General features: G+C 38.4%; 1 protein-coding gene across 11 annotated transcripts in view; it reads right to left on the bottom strand.

The window, feature by feature from the left end:
* Nucleotides 1-259: 259 nt before the first annotated feature.
* LOC119497753 overlaps nucleotides 260-19,041 on the bottom strand; it is a 37,311-nt gene continuing 18,529 nt past the window's right edge. For 7 of the 11 annotated variants that reach the window (XM_037786121.1, XM_037786128.1, XM_037786120.1 and 4 more), the window contains 19 exons: nucleotides 17,318-17,346; nucleotides 16,386-16,665; nucleotides 16,020-16,063; nucleotides 15,180-15,477; nucleotides 14,992-15,035; nucleotides 12,495-12,774; nucleotides 10,477-10,517; nucleotides 10,040-10,325; nucleotides 9,622-9,665; nucleotides 9,195-9,317; nucleotides 8,505-8,787; nucleotides 7,172-7,215; nucleotides 7,007-7,080; nucleotides 6,601-6,815; nucleotides 6,227-6,474; nucleotides 5,965-6,093; nucleotides 2,366-2,501; nucleotides 2,170-2,202; nucleotides 260-1,565 (listed from right to left, as the gene is read on the bottom strand). In XM_037786121.1, the coding sequence (XP_037642049.1) occupies nucleotides 1,297-1,565; nucleotides 2,170-2,202; nucleotides 2,366-2,501; nucleotides 5,965-6,093; nucleotides 6,227-6,474; nucleotides 6,601-6,815; nucleotides 7,007-7,080; nucleotides 7,172-7,215; nucleotides 8,505-8,787; nucleotides 9,195-9,317; nucleotides 9,622-9,665; nucleotides 10,040-10,325; nucleotides 10,477-10,517; nucleotides 12,495-12,774; nucleotides 14,992-15,035; nucleotides 15,180-15,477; nucleotides 16,020-16,063; nucleotides 16,386-16,665; nucleotides 17,318-17,346 (2,900 nt within the window). In that variant the 3' untranslated portion in view covers nucleotides 260-1,296. Of the gene's footprint in view, nucleotides 1,566-1,781; nucleotides 1,934-2,169; nucleotides 2,203-2,365; nucleotides 2,502-5,964; nucleotides 6,094-6,226; nucleotides 6,475-6,600; nucleotides 6,816-7,006; nucleotides 7,081-7,171; nucleotides 7,216-8,504; nucleotides 8,788-9,194; nucleotides 9,318-9,621; nucleotides 9,666-10,039; nucleotides 10,326-10,476; nucleotides 10,518-12,494; nucleotides 12,775-14,991; nucleotides 15,036-15,179; nucleotides 15,478-16,019; nucleotides 16,064-16,385; nucleotides 16,666-17,317; nucleotides 17,347-19,041 lie in introns of all 11 variants that reach the window. The other 4 variants (XM_037786122.1, XM_037786124.1, XM_037786127.1 and 1 more) reach the window with 4 other exon arrangements.

The raw sequence follows: 19,041 nt of genomic DNA on the forward strand, positions 1-19,041 counted from the left end.
CATGAAATCCTTTTCTTCTAACATAAATGAATTGTTAAAATAGTCATAAACCTCAGAAAACAGAATAATTATCTTTAAAATAGATCAAGAAAAGCTTAAATAAAGATAATTCTGATTGTGATTACAAAAAATACTGTAAATCTAAGACCATTTACATATAAATAAATCACAAATGAAATTTCATTTTGAAATACAGACAGAAAATGTAAAATTTCTTGAAAAAAACTGTAAAAAAAATGTTTTTTTTTTACAAGTAGGCTCATGGGGAGCCTACTTGTAATCCCCTGGGGTATTGCACTTTTAAAATCATTAAGTAGGTCTGCCATAACTTTTATTGTGGGAAGAGAACCTTAGAAAACAAGTAATTATGGTGCAAAGTATGTAACTATCCATGTTTACCTTAACCAATTTGTTGTGTTGTTGACAATATGTGACTGTATATTTTAGCAATGCTTGTTTTAATACAGGTAATTGTTGTCTTATTCATCGTACTGTTGTTATTTTTAGGCTTTATTTGACATAGTATAGGTTTTTAATTCAGTCTCTCTTTGTTTCCAGTATTGCAGCCGGTGCTGGTCTTCAGTCAGATGTGGTCGGTGTGTTCAGATATTATATATTATATTATTATACATTTTAACTTTAGTAATTTGTGGACAAATATAGAGTAGTATCCAACTTAAAGCTAACATTAAACAGTAAGCTAATGTGCCTTTGAACAGGCCTATCGATAGCTTGTTGTATTTGGTGTTAGTCAATGAACGGTACTTTTAATGTAGGCTATATGTTTAGAAGGCAGCAATTTATTTATTGAAAAGCAAAATAATCTATAAACAAAATTAGACAATATGTAAAAACATTTTTTTGCATAGTCATAATTATATTTATTATAAATCAGAGAAACTGCTCCACAGTCTGAAGGCAGAAATAGAAAACACAATCACTCAATCAAACTGTTCTGTGTCTGCAGACAAAGTTAAAACCTGAATTGTCATTTACATTTGAATTTTAAAAATATACATAAAATAATTAAAAATATAGATACATCTTTTTCCTAGATAACATTTTTGAGCAACCTTATTTGATTCATTTTACATTATCAAAAAATGGATAAGACAAGTTTAAGAAAAAATACAAAAAGCACCAGATAGATATACTGTAGCACCAGGATGAATATTTTCATAAATGCATGCTATAAAATGGTTCTGTTAGAGGGACTCTTTGCAAGAATCAGGAATGCTTGTTAACAGCGAGTCTATGTTTGGTCAAAAATGCTAATTTAAGCCATGGTCACAGTATTTATGACTCCTTCCTCTTGAGATCAGCAACAAGATATGACTCGTTCTCCTCAAGGATTTCGTAGAAGACGTCTTTGCCGTCACGTCCAGCAGCCTTCAGAGGACCACTATAGAGTCTCCTCATCTTATCCTGAGTGATCGGAATGGCACAGATTGTGTCATAATCTTCTTGTGAGATTACACCTTCTGCCTGGAGATGATCCAAGATTGGATTTATGTTGTTCACTCTCTTGATCAGAGCACGCCGGTGTTTATCCACAAAGTGCTCCCCTGAGGGCAGAGGGGCTGAAACACAAATTGATTTAGTTTAATATCTGGTTAATTGGAACGTGATACGCAAACTTCTTCACTAGTGAAAAAAAATAAAATAACACCAGTCCAATAAAAGCTCATACATCCTGGACAGATCGCCACACTATCACAGGGCTGACACATAGAGACAGACAACCATTCACACCTACGGGTGATTTAGAGTCAACAATTAACCTGCATGTCTTTGGACTCTGGGAGGAAGCCGGAGAACCCGGAGAGAACCCACGCTAACACGGGGAGAACATGCAAACTCCACACAGAAGGGCCCCAAGCCGGGTTTGACCCTGCGACCCTCTCGCTGTGAGGCGACTTCAGTAACCTGGTCACTGTAAATCCATGTACACATGCAGCAGGTCAGTAATCAGTTTCTCCCCTACCCCCGACCTTCTTTCTGATTTTAACTGTAGTAGTGATACGATAGAAGACGCTGTGTTGGTCCTGATTTTGTTTTAGACTTTTTGGGTGTTTATCTCAGAGCAGACTGACAGACGGAGCGGGGCTCTTCCACACTCTGAAATCCAAAGTGCAATTCTTCTAAATACGATCATTTTAAAGGTCTTACCTTGTGTAGGACCGACGGTGCTTTGGTATTCATCTGAAAAAAATACAGAGGTAAAGAAAATATGGATATGTTGCTGATTTTCTGCCTTATTTAACAGTTACACATTTTACTGTTTTACTAATTCTGCATATTCAATGAAATGAAAGTGGTACATAGACGGTGTGGATACATTCTTGTGATATTATTTGAAACTGACCTTTTCGAATTGTACGGGTCCACACTGGTTGAGGCTCGTCTTTTTGTTTGAGCTCGAGCACAAAGTTGCTGTCTGGATTTTCAATGTACACTTCAAAGAAATTTGGGATTCTGCTTTCATATCTGAGCTTTAAATTCTGTGGAAAAAAAATAAATAAGGGAAAGGGAGGAACATTAGACTTTGAGTGCCAGAAGTTTTCAACTGTGATAATTCATAAGTATTAAACTTAGGTGGTATTCTCATTTAAATAAAAGACATGTACAGACAGGGAAAAAAACAATGCATATTATAATATAATAACATCTGTATCTTGCCAAATATTGGTAAAATTATATGATTTCAGATATTTAAATGAATTCTTTACTTATATAATTATTTAATAATTATTTATCTCAAGATAACAAATAGTGCTCATATTGTTCTGAGGTATGAATTCAATAACAACTGTTTTTTGTAACAGTTCTGGTATGATGGTATGAGGACTCAAAGGCAGGACACAGACTAAAGGCAGGTAAGGTGAAAGGCACTTAGCGAGGCAAACTAATCCAAAGAGAGCCGGCAAAAGACACAAGCCGTGTACAGTTTGGGGTAAAATCAGACAGGCAGCGTAAAGGGCTGGAAGCCTAAGGTGAGAGCACGATAGACGATCTGGCAAAAGGGAATGTGTGCAGGTACGTACCGTATATATATGCACTGAGAGGTTGATTGGAAAATGAGGGGCAGGTTTCACAAAAATAAGACTTTGACTATGTTTTCAGATAGACGTCTAAAATCACACGGTAACAATTTTAAAATTAATTAAGACAAGTTGTGGCCTTGACGTTATGCCAAGTACCCGTATGTGCCGGTCTGATAGTATAGTTCTGCTGGGAGACTTCAGCACTCATGTGGGCAACGATGGAGAAACCTGGAGGGGAGTGATTGGGAGGACCGGCCTGCCTGATCTGAACCCAAGTAATGTTGTTATTGGACTTCTGTGCTAGTCATGGATAAACACATAGGGTGATTCATAAGTGTACTTGACACCCTAGCCAACGGTTGATGATCGACTTTGTGGTCATGCCATCAGATCTGCGGAGGATCCGGTCCTTATACAACTGGTGTGAGAGCTGTGTCCGCATTCCCGGCACAAAGTTTTCAGTGGGTGTTGGACTCCACCAGAGTTATCCCTTGTCACCAATTCTGTTTGTGATCTTCATGGATAGGATCTCAAGGCGCAGCTGGGGGGAGGGGAGTGTTCGGCTTGGGTACCTCAGAATTTCATCTCTGCTCTTTGCAGATGATGTGGTTCTGCTGGCTTCATCAGGCCGGGACCTGCAGCACGCACTGGGGCGGTTTGCAGCCGAGTGTGAAGCGGTCAGGTTGAGAGTCAGTGCCTCCAAGTCCGAGGCCATGGTTCTCTGCTGGAAAACGGTGGATTGCTCTCTCAGGTTGGGAGTGAGTTGCTGCCCCAAGTGAAGGAGGCCAAGTATCTTGGGAGTCTTGTTCATGAGTGAGGGTGAAGGCAAAGCTTTCGAATTGAAGTCTGTGAAACCGACCTCAGGTGACAGGGGAAAGGCAGGAAGAGGCGAGGGCCACTGCTGGTCAGCTGAGGAATGGAAGGGTCTGGAACAACCTTTTACTTATTACTTAAACTGAGGGTGCAATGCATGCTTTTTCACCACGTAGAACCGGGCCTGTCTCTTCCTCTCCCGCACGGTCACACATGTGCTTGAGGCGATATTCGCCTGAAAGTCCACCAAAGTTGTGTTCATGTTCACATCATCATAACATACGCCTACCTGGCACAAAAGACAAACCGCATTCTGGTAACGCAGTAATGCATCGCTACTTGGATTAATAACTGTAATATAATTACTGTTTTGGAAATTGTAATCCCGTACACTACTTGTTACTGGGGAAAGTAATAATATTACATTAAGTGTTACTGAGCAACTCGTTACTGCCCAACACTGGTCTGGAATGAGGAGAATTAGTGCTAGGAAAACATCATGCATGGGAGGAAAAATGTTTTAAGAAATCATTTATGTGTAAACTGAACCTGTGGTACTTTTTAGTACCAGATTCCCTCTTTATATTTCTGCAGACAGTGTTTCCTTGCTGAGCTGTAGCGGAGGGATAGTAACTAGTAAGAGGGAATTTAGTACTAAAGAGAATAACTTTGGAAGATACCCACTTGATTCATCGAACACAGGTTGCTGAAGCCACAAATTTGCTTTGGCTGAACTTTTGCATGGAAAGAACCATGGATTATGTCCCCAATCACTTACATTGAAATTATTTCAAGAGGTGATCTCTCCATGTCCAGCATGGATGGACAGGAGGAACATTTACATTTGGGCATGTTAGTATTGTTTTAATGCATACTTGAAAACATGTGAACCTATCCTTTAAGAACCTCAGCTACCATGAGGCTTTGACATGGAGAATTAAGCTACATGTTGAACATTAAGAAAAACACTTAAAGGGACTATTTGTAACTTTCAGAAATGCTTCTTAACAGCGACACCTGTGGCCGTGAAATCAACGAAAGTCAGCGTCGGGCTCGCGCTGGCTCGCTCTCAATATACCTGAACGAGCATCACTCAAAACAGTGAGGCGACACAAGTCAGCTAAAACCACAATATCACTCTATAGTTCAGCTGCTTGGCAGTAATGTTAGCTGACCAGACGAAGGTCTCTCCATGAACATGATTTAGATCTGATCCTAGTGTTGGCTTTTCCTGCCTAAGTGCAGGCTGAAGCAGCGGCGCTCTGCAGCGTGTCTCCCTGCTCTCTCCTCCCGCAGCCGGACAGAGCAGAGGAGACACCGGCACCCGGTCGGTAACGAGAGGGTAACGTTACTCGCTAAGGAGCTCCGTGAGGACATGGGAAACCTCTGTTGGTCTGGAGGAGCTGCAGCATTTTTTTTCTGCACAAACGTCCACTGTACATTCACTAGATATTCTCAGAGCTAAACTAACTCTTCTGCAGTGAGGAGTGAGCGCGCGTTCACGTCTAGAGGTTAGCGAGCTGAGAACGCGCGCGCTCTCTGAGCGAAGGCAGGCAGGCAGAGTTGGAAAGGCAGCGGCCACACGCGAACGCGCATATGTGAGCGCGCATGTGTGACGACCCGCTACATTTATGCGCGTACAAAGTTACAAATAGTCCCTTTAACGTGCTTCATTTTTTTACCGTTTCAGGAGGATTGATATAAAAGAACATTTGGAAAATACATTGTAAAATGGAGGTGAGTGGAGCAGAAGCTATCCTTGATGTTGGACAGGTCTTGAGCTCTCTTAGAGACTTCATTGTTTGCTGGAAAAAGTAAGCTGATAGTGCCACGGAGCTTGTGTATGGGTAAGTGGAGTGTTTTTTTACAAGCCTTGAAGCCTTTTTTAGGACATTTTGATTCTTTTTAACTAGACTGTTTCAATGTGACTTTTGCAGACTTACAAAACATGTAAGTGAAAGCAAAGTTGGATCATTTTCTCTTGATGTCTTACTTAAAATATCTAAAAATAGAGCAATTGTTGTTCGATTGTACTCTTCCTATAGTATCTTAACTCATTTCTGAACCACAGTCCACTTCATAGATTGAAAAGAAGTTCAAAACATACTTCAGGAATAATTTCTGCATCGTCCGAATCTGCTGTTAAGATGAAACGATCGCGCATTCTCAGGGACTTCTCTGGATGTGGCTTATGGATGACTTTGTATCCATTGGATAATTTCCTCTCGTCCATTTCCTGTAATAAAAACAAAACTTTCTCAACACAAGTTTGCGACAAGGTGTCTGTGTTGTGAGTTTATCATGTTATTTGTGGTGCCATTCTGTATCTTCTTATGATTGGTATTGGTGACAGTAAGATATGAAATAACCTGTTCTAGTCCAGGATCACGTGGGATCACATAAACATGGAGTGTGAGGAACGCTGTGTCGGACTTGTATATTAACACGTTGCAGTTTATTTTCCAAATGCCGACTTCCACCAGGACCGCTTTTAGAGAGAAAACTGGTTCAGACAGCTTGACATGGGACGATGTGACTTCAGACACTTTTTCCACAACATCTCCACAGTCATCTATGTGTAGGACTGCAAACTTGTCTAATAGTGTAGGGTTGTCATCTGCACAAAATACAAGCACACACAATTAGTGAGGAGGAAAGGATTGTATCAGTGTCTGTACACATGCTATCTGAAATTTAAAAAGTCAGTACATTGTATTTTATGATTTTCTTCATGTCCACTTACGTATGCAGATCCAGTGTGGCAGGTACACCTCATCTAACTTCCCAGCAATGACTTTGATGTCTATTAGGGGACCTGCAGCCATGTATTGGATGCTTTCCATCCTCTGCATAGGTTCCTCCCAAGAGCAGAACTGGTACTTAAAGCTGACCTTCTGCTTACAGACCCAGCGCAAGCCAGACACACCACATTCAAAGTTTCCTGCTTCAGACTGTAGGCTACAGTAAGTCGTGGAAAAGAAAACAAGTGAGTTACTTTTTGTCTGTACACATGAAGGGACACGACAGAATAAATGTAAACTTAGAGAGTATCTGCCTTGATTTTATTTGGCACGAAATGTAGCATTAACAGTATTATTGTAATATTGCATTCAAAAGAAGAAAAGAAGTATTTAGGACGTTATTTTTACCTGTAAGTTGGAGATTCGTCTGCATCTGGACTGTTCACTTCAGGTTCAAGTTTAGTCCAGTCACTGGAGTCCTGCTGCAGAGGACAATCATTTTTACAAATAAGAGGAGATGTGTCTTTTTGCAACATCACATAAATGAACAAATGAATGAATGTAAAAGATTACCATAACGCTTCCACCAGCCTCAGGCTCCAAGCTTCTTGAAGGCCCTTGTGAAGACACACATGAATTTGTTTTTAATTATTATTGTGATATATAAAATCATATAGTAACTTTGCATGTGTTTTGCTGCTCTACATAGCTTTGCTTTAATATGATATATTTAATATGTTGAGCAGAACACACTGATGAGTGAAGTCTACTGTTTAGTCTACAAAGTACAGACTAGCTACATGGAGCTGTTTAAGTAAGGATGCCTCATGAAAGCTAAAAATAATATGATTAAAAAAACAGAAGCCGTCCTATAACTTTATTTATTTTGTATTATTACTGTCTATAGTATATATAGTATAGTGTATATATTACAGTAAACAACTGGATAAAAGCCAACATCACACTTAACGTAAAGAGCGTTGATGTTGCAGTCACGCTATATAGTCAGTGTCATGTCCTGAGGCAAGGATAAGTTCTTAGAAATTGTTCTCACAAATTATGCAGAAATTAACTACAAGTGTTTACAGTTAGTGAATTACAGAAAATGTAAAATGTTCAAAAGTTTTAACTTTATAACAAAAAGTGTAAGGCCTACATTTTACATGTATGAGAATATACATCCTCAAAATGTCATTTGGTTCTTCCATCTCAGGTATGATTTTGTTTAGATTTGATATTCTGTGTCAGCACATACATTGGTTTCACTAAATATAATTTATCTCAATGGAATTCAATTTCATTGAGTTAAACAATGCTGTCAGTAACAGTCTAGTTCCTCTGGGTTTCCTCTGCTCACTTTAGATGTTCTAACGGACAATGGGTCACAGATGTTTGTTTCTGGCTGCCAGCGTTAGCTAGCGAGTTCAGCGGTGGTCCGGAGATAAGTCCAGTGTTCATCCCCGGCTCTGTACATCGTACGTTGTTCACCCGCTGCTGCTGCAGCAAATTATAATAGTGTGTATTATATTATAATATAATTGTATTATAATAGTGTGTCACAGAGGTGTTGATTCAAGTGAAAGGTAATATCTGAAGTCAAAGTATTTGGTCTTGATGTACTGTATTATACTGTAAATTGTACCTGATATTTTGCTCCTCCTAAATAAAGTTCAGTTTCTTTTAAAGGAAATACAAATAATTCACTGCTGCAAAATGAGGATTCAACTCAATGATTCCTGCAGTCAGAGTAATGAATGCGGTGATGTTGAATTGCTATCTGCCTCTTAATGTTTTAATATTTTTCATTGGTGATTAAATAAAGTTTGCATTATAAAATCTATTCATTAGACATTTATGAGAAACACATGATTGTGTAATGTGACAGTTTTTGTCTTTTCTCTCTGACCTTTGAGTCCTGAGCTGGTCTCTGACAACCTCTCTACCAGATCAGTCCTGTTCATCTCCATTAAAACCTCCCTGGTCGTCTCCACAGACTGCTGGCCGTAGGTCTTCACCATATAATCCACCAGTTTATCTGCACTGTCTGCAACATACAGTACATCCCATTGGATGTATGGGAGGCTCTTCTTGAAGAACGTGAACTGCAGCATCCGCTTGAATTTCTTGAGCTCCTCGTTACTCAAATCCTTCAGTGTTTCTAAAAGAATCTGTTTCACAGCTTCTGTTACCTGAAAAATTAAAAGAATATGTTAAGCAAATGTGTTATTTCTCAACTGGGACAGTTAAAGATGTATTTCTTTGCCGTTCATCAGTGTCAGTGTTTTAGACATAGCGTAAATGTAATAAGATTTGTTTTTTCTGCATGATCACTCAAGACGATACATTAATATCTGTTCTATTGATTGTGTTTTACCTTGTTTTCTTTACAAAGTATTGTATGTGTATTTATTTCTTTAGCAACATCAAAGCAAAAGATGATTCCCTTTTCCCTTTAATTCCTATAAACTGATTACTACCACCTGATCTAACATAACATATCCTTATTTTTTGTAACAGTGGCTAAAAGAAAGTGTTTTTTCTACTCGTTTTAATGGCTAAATATAACAAACTAGAATGACACTCAGACAGCACAGACCACCGTCAACGCTGATGGTGTAGTCACAACCTCTGCAGATAATGCCTTTTCCTGAGTTTTTGGCCCATACCACAACAGTTTACCAAGTTTCATGAAAATCCGGCCAGTTTTTCTGTAATCGTGCTGACAGACAAACAGACAAATGGAAAAACAGACAAACCAAGCTGCAAACATAACCTGCTTTGGTGATGGTAATACAAATAACTTGATGTTTGTTCTTATCTTCAGTAGTAGAGCAGCAGAGCAGTAAATCTATCATAACATCAGTGGATAACATTATTACTGAAGAGCTCAACCTTAACACTGAGAACCATCCAATTTAAAACACTTGGTTTGGTTTGTATCATCATTTAAAATGTTCAAGATGAGGACGGTTTTCAACCTGCATCTATTGAATGAAAGCTGTGATGTGTAAAGTCAGACTCACTCGCTCTGACACTGCAGGTTGATGTTCATCCACAGACTGTTTCTCTGGGGAGAAAAGACATTTAAAATGACTCAGAGGATTATAATCTAATTTGACATGGAGAGTAAAATCAACTTCAATAAGGCTCAGTTACTTTAAAAGGAAATAAAACAAATTCACATCAAATCATAAACACCTCCACGATCTAAAGCTTTCCAACACGAAAGCCGTGCAGCAAATACTAAACTCATTAAACTGATAATATTCTGTGTGACTGTTGTTGGTTTAATTAATTCATTGATCCTGCCAACAGCTTTTTATACTTCACATTGCTGATGACACAGATTTTGAAGCAGTTTTACTTTTTCATGATGAATTATAAAATGTATTTATTAGACATTCATGAGACACACGTGATTATGTGATGTGACAGTCTTACCTTTGAGTCCTGAGCTGGGCTTTGACAACATCTGCATCAGATCAGTCTTGTTCATTTTCTGTAAAACCTCCCTGGTTAACTCCACAGACTGCTGGCCGTAGGTCTGCACCAGCTGATCCACTGTTTCTGCTCTGTCTGATGTGAAACTGAACATCGATGAGATGTCTGGGAGGTTCTTCTGTGAAACAATCGACTGCAGGAACTCGTTGAATTTCCAGATCTCCTCATAACTCAAATGTTTCAGAGTTTTCAAGAGCAGATATCTAACAGCTGCTATTGTTGCGACCTGAAATAATCAATACATTCATAACATAAATAAGTAAATCATGACTTTGGGTCTTATCATTATTTAAAATGTTAAAGATGACCACATTTTTAACCTGCATCTGTTAAATGAAAGCTGTGTTGTCTGAAGTCAGACATGTGACATTACTCACTTTCTGGATCAGTGCAGGTCGGTGTTCATCTGAGTGTTTCTCTGAGGAGAAAAGTGGTAAAAGTCATGAGTGATGATCTAACAACTGACAATAAACATTGTTATCAGGCAACATTACCTTTTCTAAAATTTACAAAACACAAAATTACACTTAACGGTTTCTATTTATTCCTCATTCCAGCGGATGAGGAACGGCTGATTGGTGAAGTTGAAATGAGGAGTTATCTGATACGACACCTCCTCATTTCACTACAAACACCTGAATAAGGTGACAGCAGGCTGGAGGGAGATCACCAGGAGCCTGATAGTTTATTGAGGCTACTGTTGGCTGTATCCTTTGTCATTTTCAGTAAATATCGCAGACTAAAACCTGTGTTTTCTGTTTAAAACACACAAACGTCAGAAGAGAGCAAGTACTACTCCCCCATCTTTTAAGTGGTAACGTCTCTAGTCTGATCTGGACCGTACAGCTGATAGGTACGTGGTTTGTTTACATCGCGTAAGAGAAGTGCATATTTAAAAATGAGTGGACAGAAAGTGTCCGATGTTATTAGGCTATAAGTAAATATAAATACCACAAATCTATATTCTTATCTTGATGGTTTGTGATTCTGTAAATAAGAAGACACAACAAGGTAGATATTATTCATCATTACAATAAATGATTAGTTCTACCTCATTATAAAACATATGGATGCATTTCTAGGGGGTTCAGTGAGCCCCCTGAACCAACGCAGACTGTATCTGTCACCCTCCAGGATGGCTTCACATCACAATGAAACAGATCAGTGTCTGACCTCGACATTTTGTGATGGAGTACGACCCCACAAAGCCACTGGTGAAGAAGTTGTGAGCTTCCAAGGACCTGTAGGTCTTGAGGATGCACTGTGTGTAAAGCCCTGCGTGATGTCGCATGTCAAAACAGGCTAATGGCATTGAGTAACATTAGCGCTGCTACTGTCTTGAACCTGCATGGAGTTCACTCAGATATTCAAGTCTATTACATCATCACATTATATGGCTGTTGGTATTGATATTATAAAGGTACGTTTAATTCATCATATATTGAGTAAATGTAATAGTGTCACTTACCAGGCGATTCAACCAGATAGCAGAAAATATCTGGGAATGACACTTCAGGCCATTTAGTCAGGTCATCTGTCCAGTCTTTTGTAAGATATGGACAATCATCTACTCCGATTCTGTCTCATTTTTGTACGTAACGTTCTTTGTTGAGTGAGGACAAGGAGTCTATATGAGACATGGCTCTTTAGTATGTAAATTTATGATATTAAAAACCACGCTTTCCGAGCATATCCAGGTGGGGGAAAAGGATTGTTTTCCCCCACGGAGACTCCGCCCTAAACCACGGCCCCAACTATGACAAGACACCGACTGTATGTATGCCGAATTGTAATTATATAGATTGTTGTTTTTGTTGGGAGGATTAAACCAAGACAGCCAATATGTGCTAGCCTCAGTTGTCACTTGTTGCCACAGTAAATATTCACTTATTCTGCAGCCTGATGGAGACACGAGTGTCAAACTCAGCCATTTATCCGTTTTTCTTCCTCACTAACTGGCAACTTGATCTCTGACAACACAGACATACCACGTGACACCAACGCCGTTATACTATTGGCTCACAAGCCTTGTTAGAAGAGGGAACTGAATGTCAGATATCTTCCAGAGATAAACCAAACATTCATTTTGGACCCGTCAACATTTTTTAAATCATTAATTCACAGTTCAGACTTTTAGTCGGCATAGGGCTGTAAAGGTTAACGCAATAATAGGTGCCCTAATTCGGCACCTTTCTAAAAGCTCTGTGGATGTGTTATTTTTAAAATAATATTCATCTACATAAAAACGTTATCAATATGACCTTTAAACCATCTCAACAGTCATGTCACCCTCTTCCAAAATATATTCCATACTTCATATATATTATTATATATACATATATATTATTTATAATGTAAAGAGAAGAAGACATAGCTTAAAGACTAGTTGTCTTACTTTTGGGTCCTGAGCTGCTGTCTGACAACCTCTGCACCAGATCAGTCCTCTTCATCGTCTTTAAAACCTCCTTGGTCTTCTCCACAGACCGTTGGCCTTCGGTCCGCACCATTAAAAACACTGTGTCCTGCATGTCTTTTATCTCCAGATGCCACCACGGGATGTAACGTCTGACAAAGTAAGTTTCTCTCAGAACCACCTTGAACCTCTCGAGCTCCTCGTCACTCAAATCTTCCAGTGTTTCCAAAAGCAGCTCTATAACAGACGCCATCGTTTCCACCTGGCAAATTCAAAGGAAATGTTCATGAGGCAAAAGTGCAAAAACTTCTCAACTGGGATGATTACAGATTATTCTGGTCACATCTCATCAATGTCTGTTTCAGAAATGAGGATGTGCTGAGTACATCAGCTATATCATAGCTATATCTGATTACATGTGTACATTTCTCATCAAGGTGATTCTCTTTTATCCTCTTGATGAGTCATTTAATGATTTTATTTCTGTTAACTATTTCATGACTTTTTGTTTTATTGCCTATTTAAGGCGTTCCTCATGTGAACACAAGACAAACTGAATGCAGCTTCAGTTCTGAAAAAACCTTCTGATGAAAATTAGGAATTTGTTTTTGTTCATCATTTATAACATTCAAGATGAGGATGATGTTGAATCTACATCTATTGAATGAAAGCTGAAGTGTTTAAAGTAGAGCTGCAACTAACAATTATTAAAAAATGTTCAAAGTACAAAACAATCAGTGTCCAACAATCCAATGTACAAATACATATTATGTCCCTCTCTGTTGCTCCCTCCCCACCCCGTGTAACCCCAAGAACAAGAGGGATAAACAACAATTCAATAACTCAATAATGTGGCTTCACAGAAATAAAATTAAGAAAAATAAATTAAAAAAAAAAACCTTAAAGGGACTATTTGTAACTTTGTACGCGCATTAATGTAGCGGGTCGTCACACATGCGTGCTCGCATATGCGCGTTCGCGTGTAGCCGCTGTACCCTCCTCCTCTGCCTGCTCGCCTTCACTCAGCTCAGCTCGCTCCACCTCTAGACGTGAATGCGCGCTCACTCCACACTGCAGAAGAGTTAGTTTAGCTCTGAGAATATCTAGTGAATGCACAGGGGACGTTTGTGCATAAATAAATGCTGCAGCTCCTCCAGACCAACAGAGGTTTTCCGTGTCTTGTGAAGTGACGGAGCTCTACAGAGATTTACCTTGTCTTCTCGTTACCGACCGGGTGCCGGTGTCTCCTCTGCGGCTGCGGGCGGAGAGAGCAGGGAGACACGCTGGAGAGCCCCGCTGCCTCAGCCTGCACTTAAGCAGGAAAAGCCAACACTAGGATCAGCAGTGATTCATGGAGAGACCTTCGTCTGGTCAGCTAACATTACTTCCAAGCAGCTGAAATATAGAGTGATATTGTGGTTTTAGCTGACTTGTGTCGCCTCACTGTTTTGAGCGATGCTCGTTCAGGTATATTGAGAGCGAGCAGGCGCGAGCCCGACGCTGACTTTCGTTGATTTCACGGCCACAGGTGTCGCTGTTAAGAAGCATTTCTGAAAGTTACAAATAGTCCCTTTAATCCTCTGTACAGATGAAGACTTTTAAGAGCTGAAAATCCACCTGATTCACTAGGATTCATTAGGAGATACATGAGGCCTGACCCCAATGCTTCAAAGCTTCGACCGTTGCCATGGTAATCAACCAACAAATCAGTATTGGAATGCTTCATTTTTATTTATTTTTCATTTAAGTATGTAATAATAATGTATAAATCCCCAAATAGCCCATGAAATAAGGAATAATCCCACAAAATTATTTATTATTCATATTCAACATGAATTATTATTAGTTATTCTCAGATGGCTATCACTGTTTGTTGTGTGTAGAGGTGTGTGTGTGTACAGCAGTGTGACAGCGGCGCTGTCCCGAAGCTTCGAACACCTTCGAATATTTCTCACCGAAGCTTCGAAGCCCCAAATATGGTATTCAGGACAGCCCTGAGACTCTTTTGCTTCCATCTTACCCTTACTCTTATTAGAGCGATATACCTTCCCCACTTAAGCCAGTATTTTTCTGCCCTATTACAGTTCCCATATGACATTCTTTCATATGCAGCAACCTTTCCCATTTCAGTTAACTTTTATGTATATTATTGATGAATCTGCCGGTTATTTTCTAAATTAGTCAATAAATAGTTTGGTCTATAAAATGTCAGAAAAAGGCAAAAAATACCCATCACAATTTCCTTAAGTCCAGGGGGACGTCTTCAAATGTCTTGTTTTGTCTGACCCACAGCCCGAAACCCAAAGATATTCAGTTTACTATGATACAAAAGCAGAAGATCCTCACGACAACATTCAGCATTTTTACTAGAAAAAATAACAATGAATGAATTATCAAAATAGTTGTGATTCTGTTGATCAACTAATCGATTAATTATTTCAGCTTTAGATTAAAGGCAGACAGATGTGACATTACTCACCTCCTGGGTCAGTGCAGGCCAATGTTCATCCACACAGTGTTTCTCTGAGGAGAAAGGAAATATAAATGAATGATGGGAATTAATGTGAAGCTTATATTGTTCAGTTTTTGTGTTTGTGTATTTATTCATCAGTATATGTTATATGTTTATATGTATTATATGTGACAGTTTCTGCTTCTTTCTCTTACCTTTGGGTCCTGAGCTGATCTCTGACAGCCTCTGCACCAGATCAGTTCTGTTCATGTCCATGAAAATCTCCTCAGTCACCTCCACAGACTGATGACCGTACATCTCCACCATCATCTCCGCCATCATCTCCACCAGGTATGCCTGGGTTGACTCCAGCAGTTGACTCCATGACGTGAGTGGAAGGTTCCTCTGGAAGAACGTGAACTGCAGCAACCACTTGAATTTCTGTAACTCCTCGATGCTCAAATCATTGAGTGTTTCCATAAGCAGCTCTTTAACGGCCGTCATTGTTGCCACCTGGAACATTCAAGTATATGTTCATAGAGGAAAATATGTTTATTAGATTTTGCACCTTATTTTAGACATTTGAATGTTTCAAGATGTGTTTTTCACCTGAGCTACTGATAATTATCTGTTTGTTAGAGCAGAGGATGATTCTTTTTTCCTTCTACTCTTTAATATCTGTGACCTGAATGTTTTTTAAATTGTATTTCCAGGCTGTAACTCTGTCACTGTGCTGCCAAAAACTGAAATGAGCCACCTGATCTTAACATCAGATGTTGTGGTTGAATTAACTGTACAAACAGGTGGCAGCACAACGAAGATACTTTCTAATTTTCATGTTTTGCATTTTGTTTAAGTCTTTGAAATACAATGAATTGATAATAGCAACATTACTGAGCTCAAATGAATCTCAGCTTCAGTTCAGTGAGAAACATTCGATTTAAATCATGAGTTTGATTTCATTTATCATCATTAATGTTGATATGATTTAAAACCTACATCTTATTGAATACAAGCTGTACTCTGTATGATCAGACAGATATAACATCACTCACTTTGTGGATCAGTGCAGACAGGTGTTCATCCACAGAGTGTTTTTCTGAGAAGAAAGAAAGGAAATAAAAACGAGTTGGCATCAGGCAATACTTTCACTAAAAAAAAAACAATACAAAGAGGTCAACACAGAATTTCATACAAACCTACAACTACATATAATGTACCACTGATATTTTGGCCCATCTCCTGAAATATTGTTGTCATACTTCACATTAGACATAACACGTATTTTGTACTCTAGATGATGCATCTTTTAAAATGTCTCTTTTCTCTACATTAATATAATCAATATTTATAATGTAAAGACAAGAAGATAAAGCTTATAAACTTATGATTTTAACATGTTTTTGTCTTTATTGTCTTACTTGTGGGTCCTGAGCTGCTGTCTGACAACCTCCGCACCAGATCAGGCCTCTTCATCGTCTTTAAAACCTCCTTGGTCTTCTCCACAGACTGTTGGCCGTCGGTCAGCACCATTGAAAACACTGTGTCCTGCATGTCTTTCATATCCAGCTGCCTCCGCAGGATGTAACGTTTAGCAAAGTAAGTTTGTCTCAGGGCATCCTTGAACATCTCGAGCTCCTTGTCACTCAAATCTTTCAGTGTTTCCAAAAGCAGCTCTACAACAGACGCCATCGTTTCCACCTGGCAAATTCAAAGGAAATGTTCATGAGGCAAAAGTGCAAAAACTTCTCAGCTGGGATGATTACAGATTATTCTGGTCACATCTCATCAATGTCTGTGTTTCAGAAATGATGATGTGCTGAGTACATCAGCTATATCACACAAGGTAATCATACCATCAATAACAGTTGTCCAATTGATCACATACACCTGTTTCTACAAACTGCTTGTACGTGTACGTTTCTTTAGTAACATCAAGTTGATTTACTTTATCTCACTTTATCTCTTACAACTGTTTTATTTTCATAAACATGTTCATGACTTTGTTTTACTTCCTGGGTGTAACTCTTTCAAAGACTGTGCTACAAAAACTGCAATGAACCTCTTGATGTTACAACAGAGTGGCTGTTTAACCAGTTGCATCTTTTCTTCTAATATAAAAAAGTAAAAAACACACTCACTTATTCTTTCTTTTTTTCAAATATTGTGAATTTCTATAATCAAAAATAACATACTATATATTCCCCTAGATGTAGATATAACACAAGTTATTAACATTATTGGTAAATAACATTTATGCATAAGACTTATTGTGTGCATTATCAATAATAATGTTCAAGATGTAGATGATTTAATCTGCTGAATAAAAGCTGAGTGACGTGTCATTACTCACTCTCTGGATCAGTGAAGGATGCTGTTTCTCTGAGGAGAAAAGAAATAGAAAAAATATATTAGCAATTAATTTAACATCAGGCTTCATGAACATTTATGATACAAATTATTTCCTCCCAAAGTGATAAACCTCCTTAACAGTGACATAATAATATAATGTAGAGCCTCTTAAAGATTTTCCAACAGTGTTCATTTTAGATGTATTTGTTATTGTAATATACTAGTGGCTGTCAAAGTTAAGTGATAATAACACGTTAACGCAAATTTGTTTTAACGCCACTAATTTCTTTAACGCATTAACGCAACTTGTGATTTTTAGGTCGTAGCAGGTTCAGTGTTAAAGCTAGAGTGAAGATACTGGTATCATATGAAACTAGACAACCGGAGGAATCCATCGGTACCAACCATGTCATACTAGCTTGTCACAAAGGAGGTTAAATAACGCTCCAAACATACGCAAAATTTTAGCGAGGAAAAACTGGCATAGCCATTTTCAAAGAGGTCCCTTGACCTCTGACCTCCAGATGTGTGAATGAAAATGGGTTCTCTGGGTACCCACGAGTCTCCCCTTTACAGACATGCCCACTTTATGATAATCACATGCAGTTTGGGGCAAGTCATAGTCAAGTCAGCACACTGACACACTGACAGCTGTTGTTGCCTGTTGGGCTGCAGTTTGCCATGTTATGATTTCAGCATATTGTTTATGCTAAATGCAGTACCTGTGAGGGTTTCTGGATCAATATCTGTCATTGTTTTGTGTTAATTGATTTACAATAATAAATATATACATACATTTGCATAAAGCAAACATATTTGCCCACTCCAATACTTGATAAATCTCCCTTTAAGGTACATTTTGAACAAATAAAAAATGTGATTAATTTGGGATTAAGTATGGAAAATCATATGATTAATCGTGATTAAATATTTTAATTGATTGATAGCCCTATAATATACACAAACATAAAAGATCTGTTAAAACATGTTAACTCCAGCTTATGTATTTTCCTATTTTTACATAATACAGTAGAATATAAAACAGATATGTTTACATATTTCTTGTCATAATCTGCCCTTAGGTTATGTTTTGTTTGTTCTAATGGATCCTTTCCATAATGTTGTCAGACACTTATAATAACAATCTGAGCCTGTCCGTGGCAAAAACAAGACCTTTTAGTGGACGTAAATGACGGTACCAGGTTGCCCCAAATGATTACATTACAGCTTGTTTATCAATACCGGACCAATTTCACAAAGTGTCCCCATTAGTCACTTAGACACACAAACATGAAATAGAGTCCAGGTTGAAAAATACTGAAGTTATCCTTTAAGGTTCATCTGAAAGAATAAGATCTACATCTCATAGTTAAGAGATGACGTATTCTCCAAATGACATTCTGTAAAGCTCTCATCTTTTTTTATGATGACATTTAGAGAAATACTCTTTATTGGCTTTCTTGTCAAGAGTGAGATGAGAAGATCAATGCTGCTCTCATGTTTGTACGCTAAACATGAAGCTAAGAGACAGTTAGCTTAGCTTAGCATAAAGACGGGAAACATGGGAGAACGGTTAGTCTGTCCACAGTTTGTGTTTTTTGTACCAATTAAACAAACAAGACATCAAATGTTAATTAGTGAGGTTTAGAGGTGCTGGTAAGCACATCTTTAACTTTGGACTGAGACAGGCTAACTGATAAATTAGGAGGTTTTATAGTCAGATTC

This window comes from Sebastes umbrosus, chromosome 11 (assembly GCF_015220745.1).
Source record: "Sebastes umbrosus isolate fSebUmb1 chromosome 11, fSebUmb1.pri, whole genome shotgun sequence".
NCBI classification, from domain to species: domain Eukaryota; kingdom Metazoa; phylum Chordata; class Actinopteri; order Perciformes; family Sebastidae; genus Sebastes; species Sebastes umbrosus.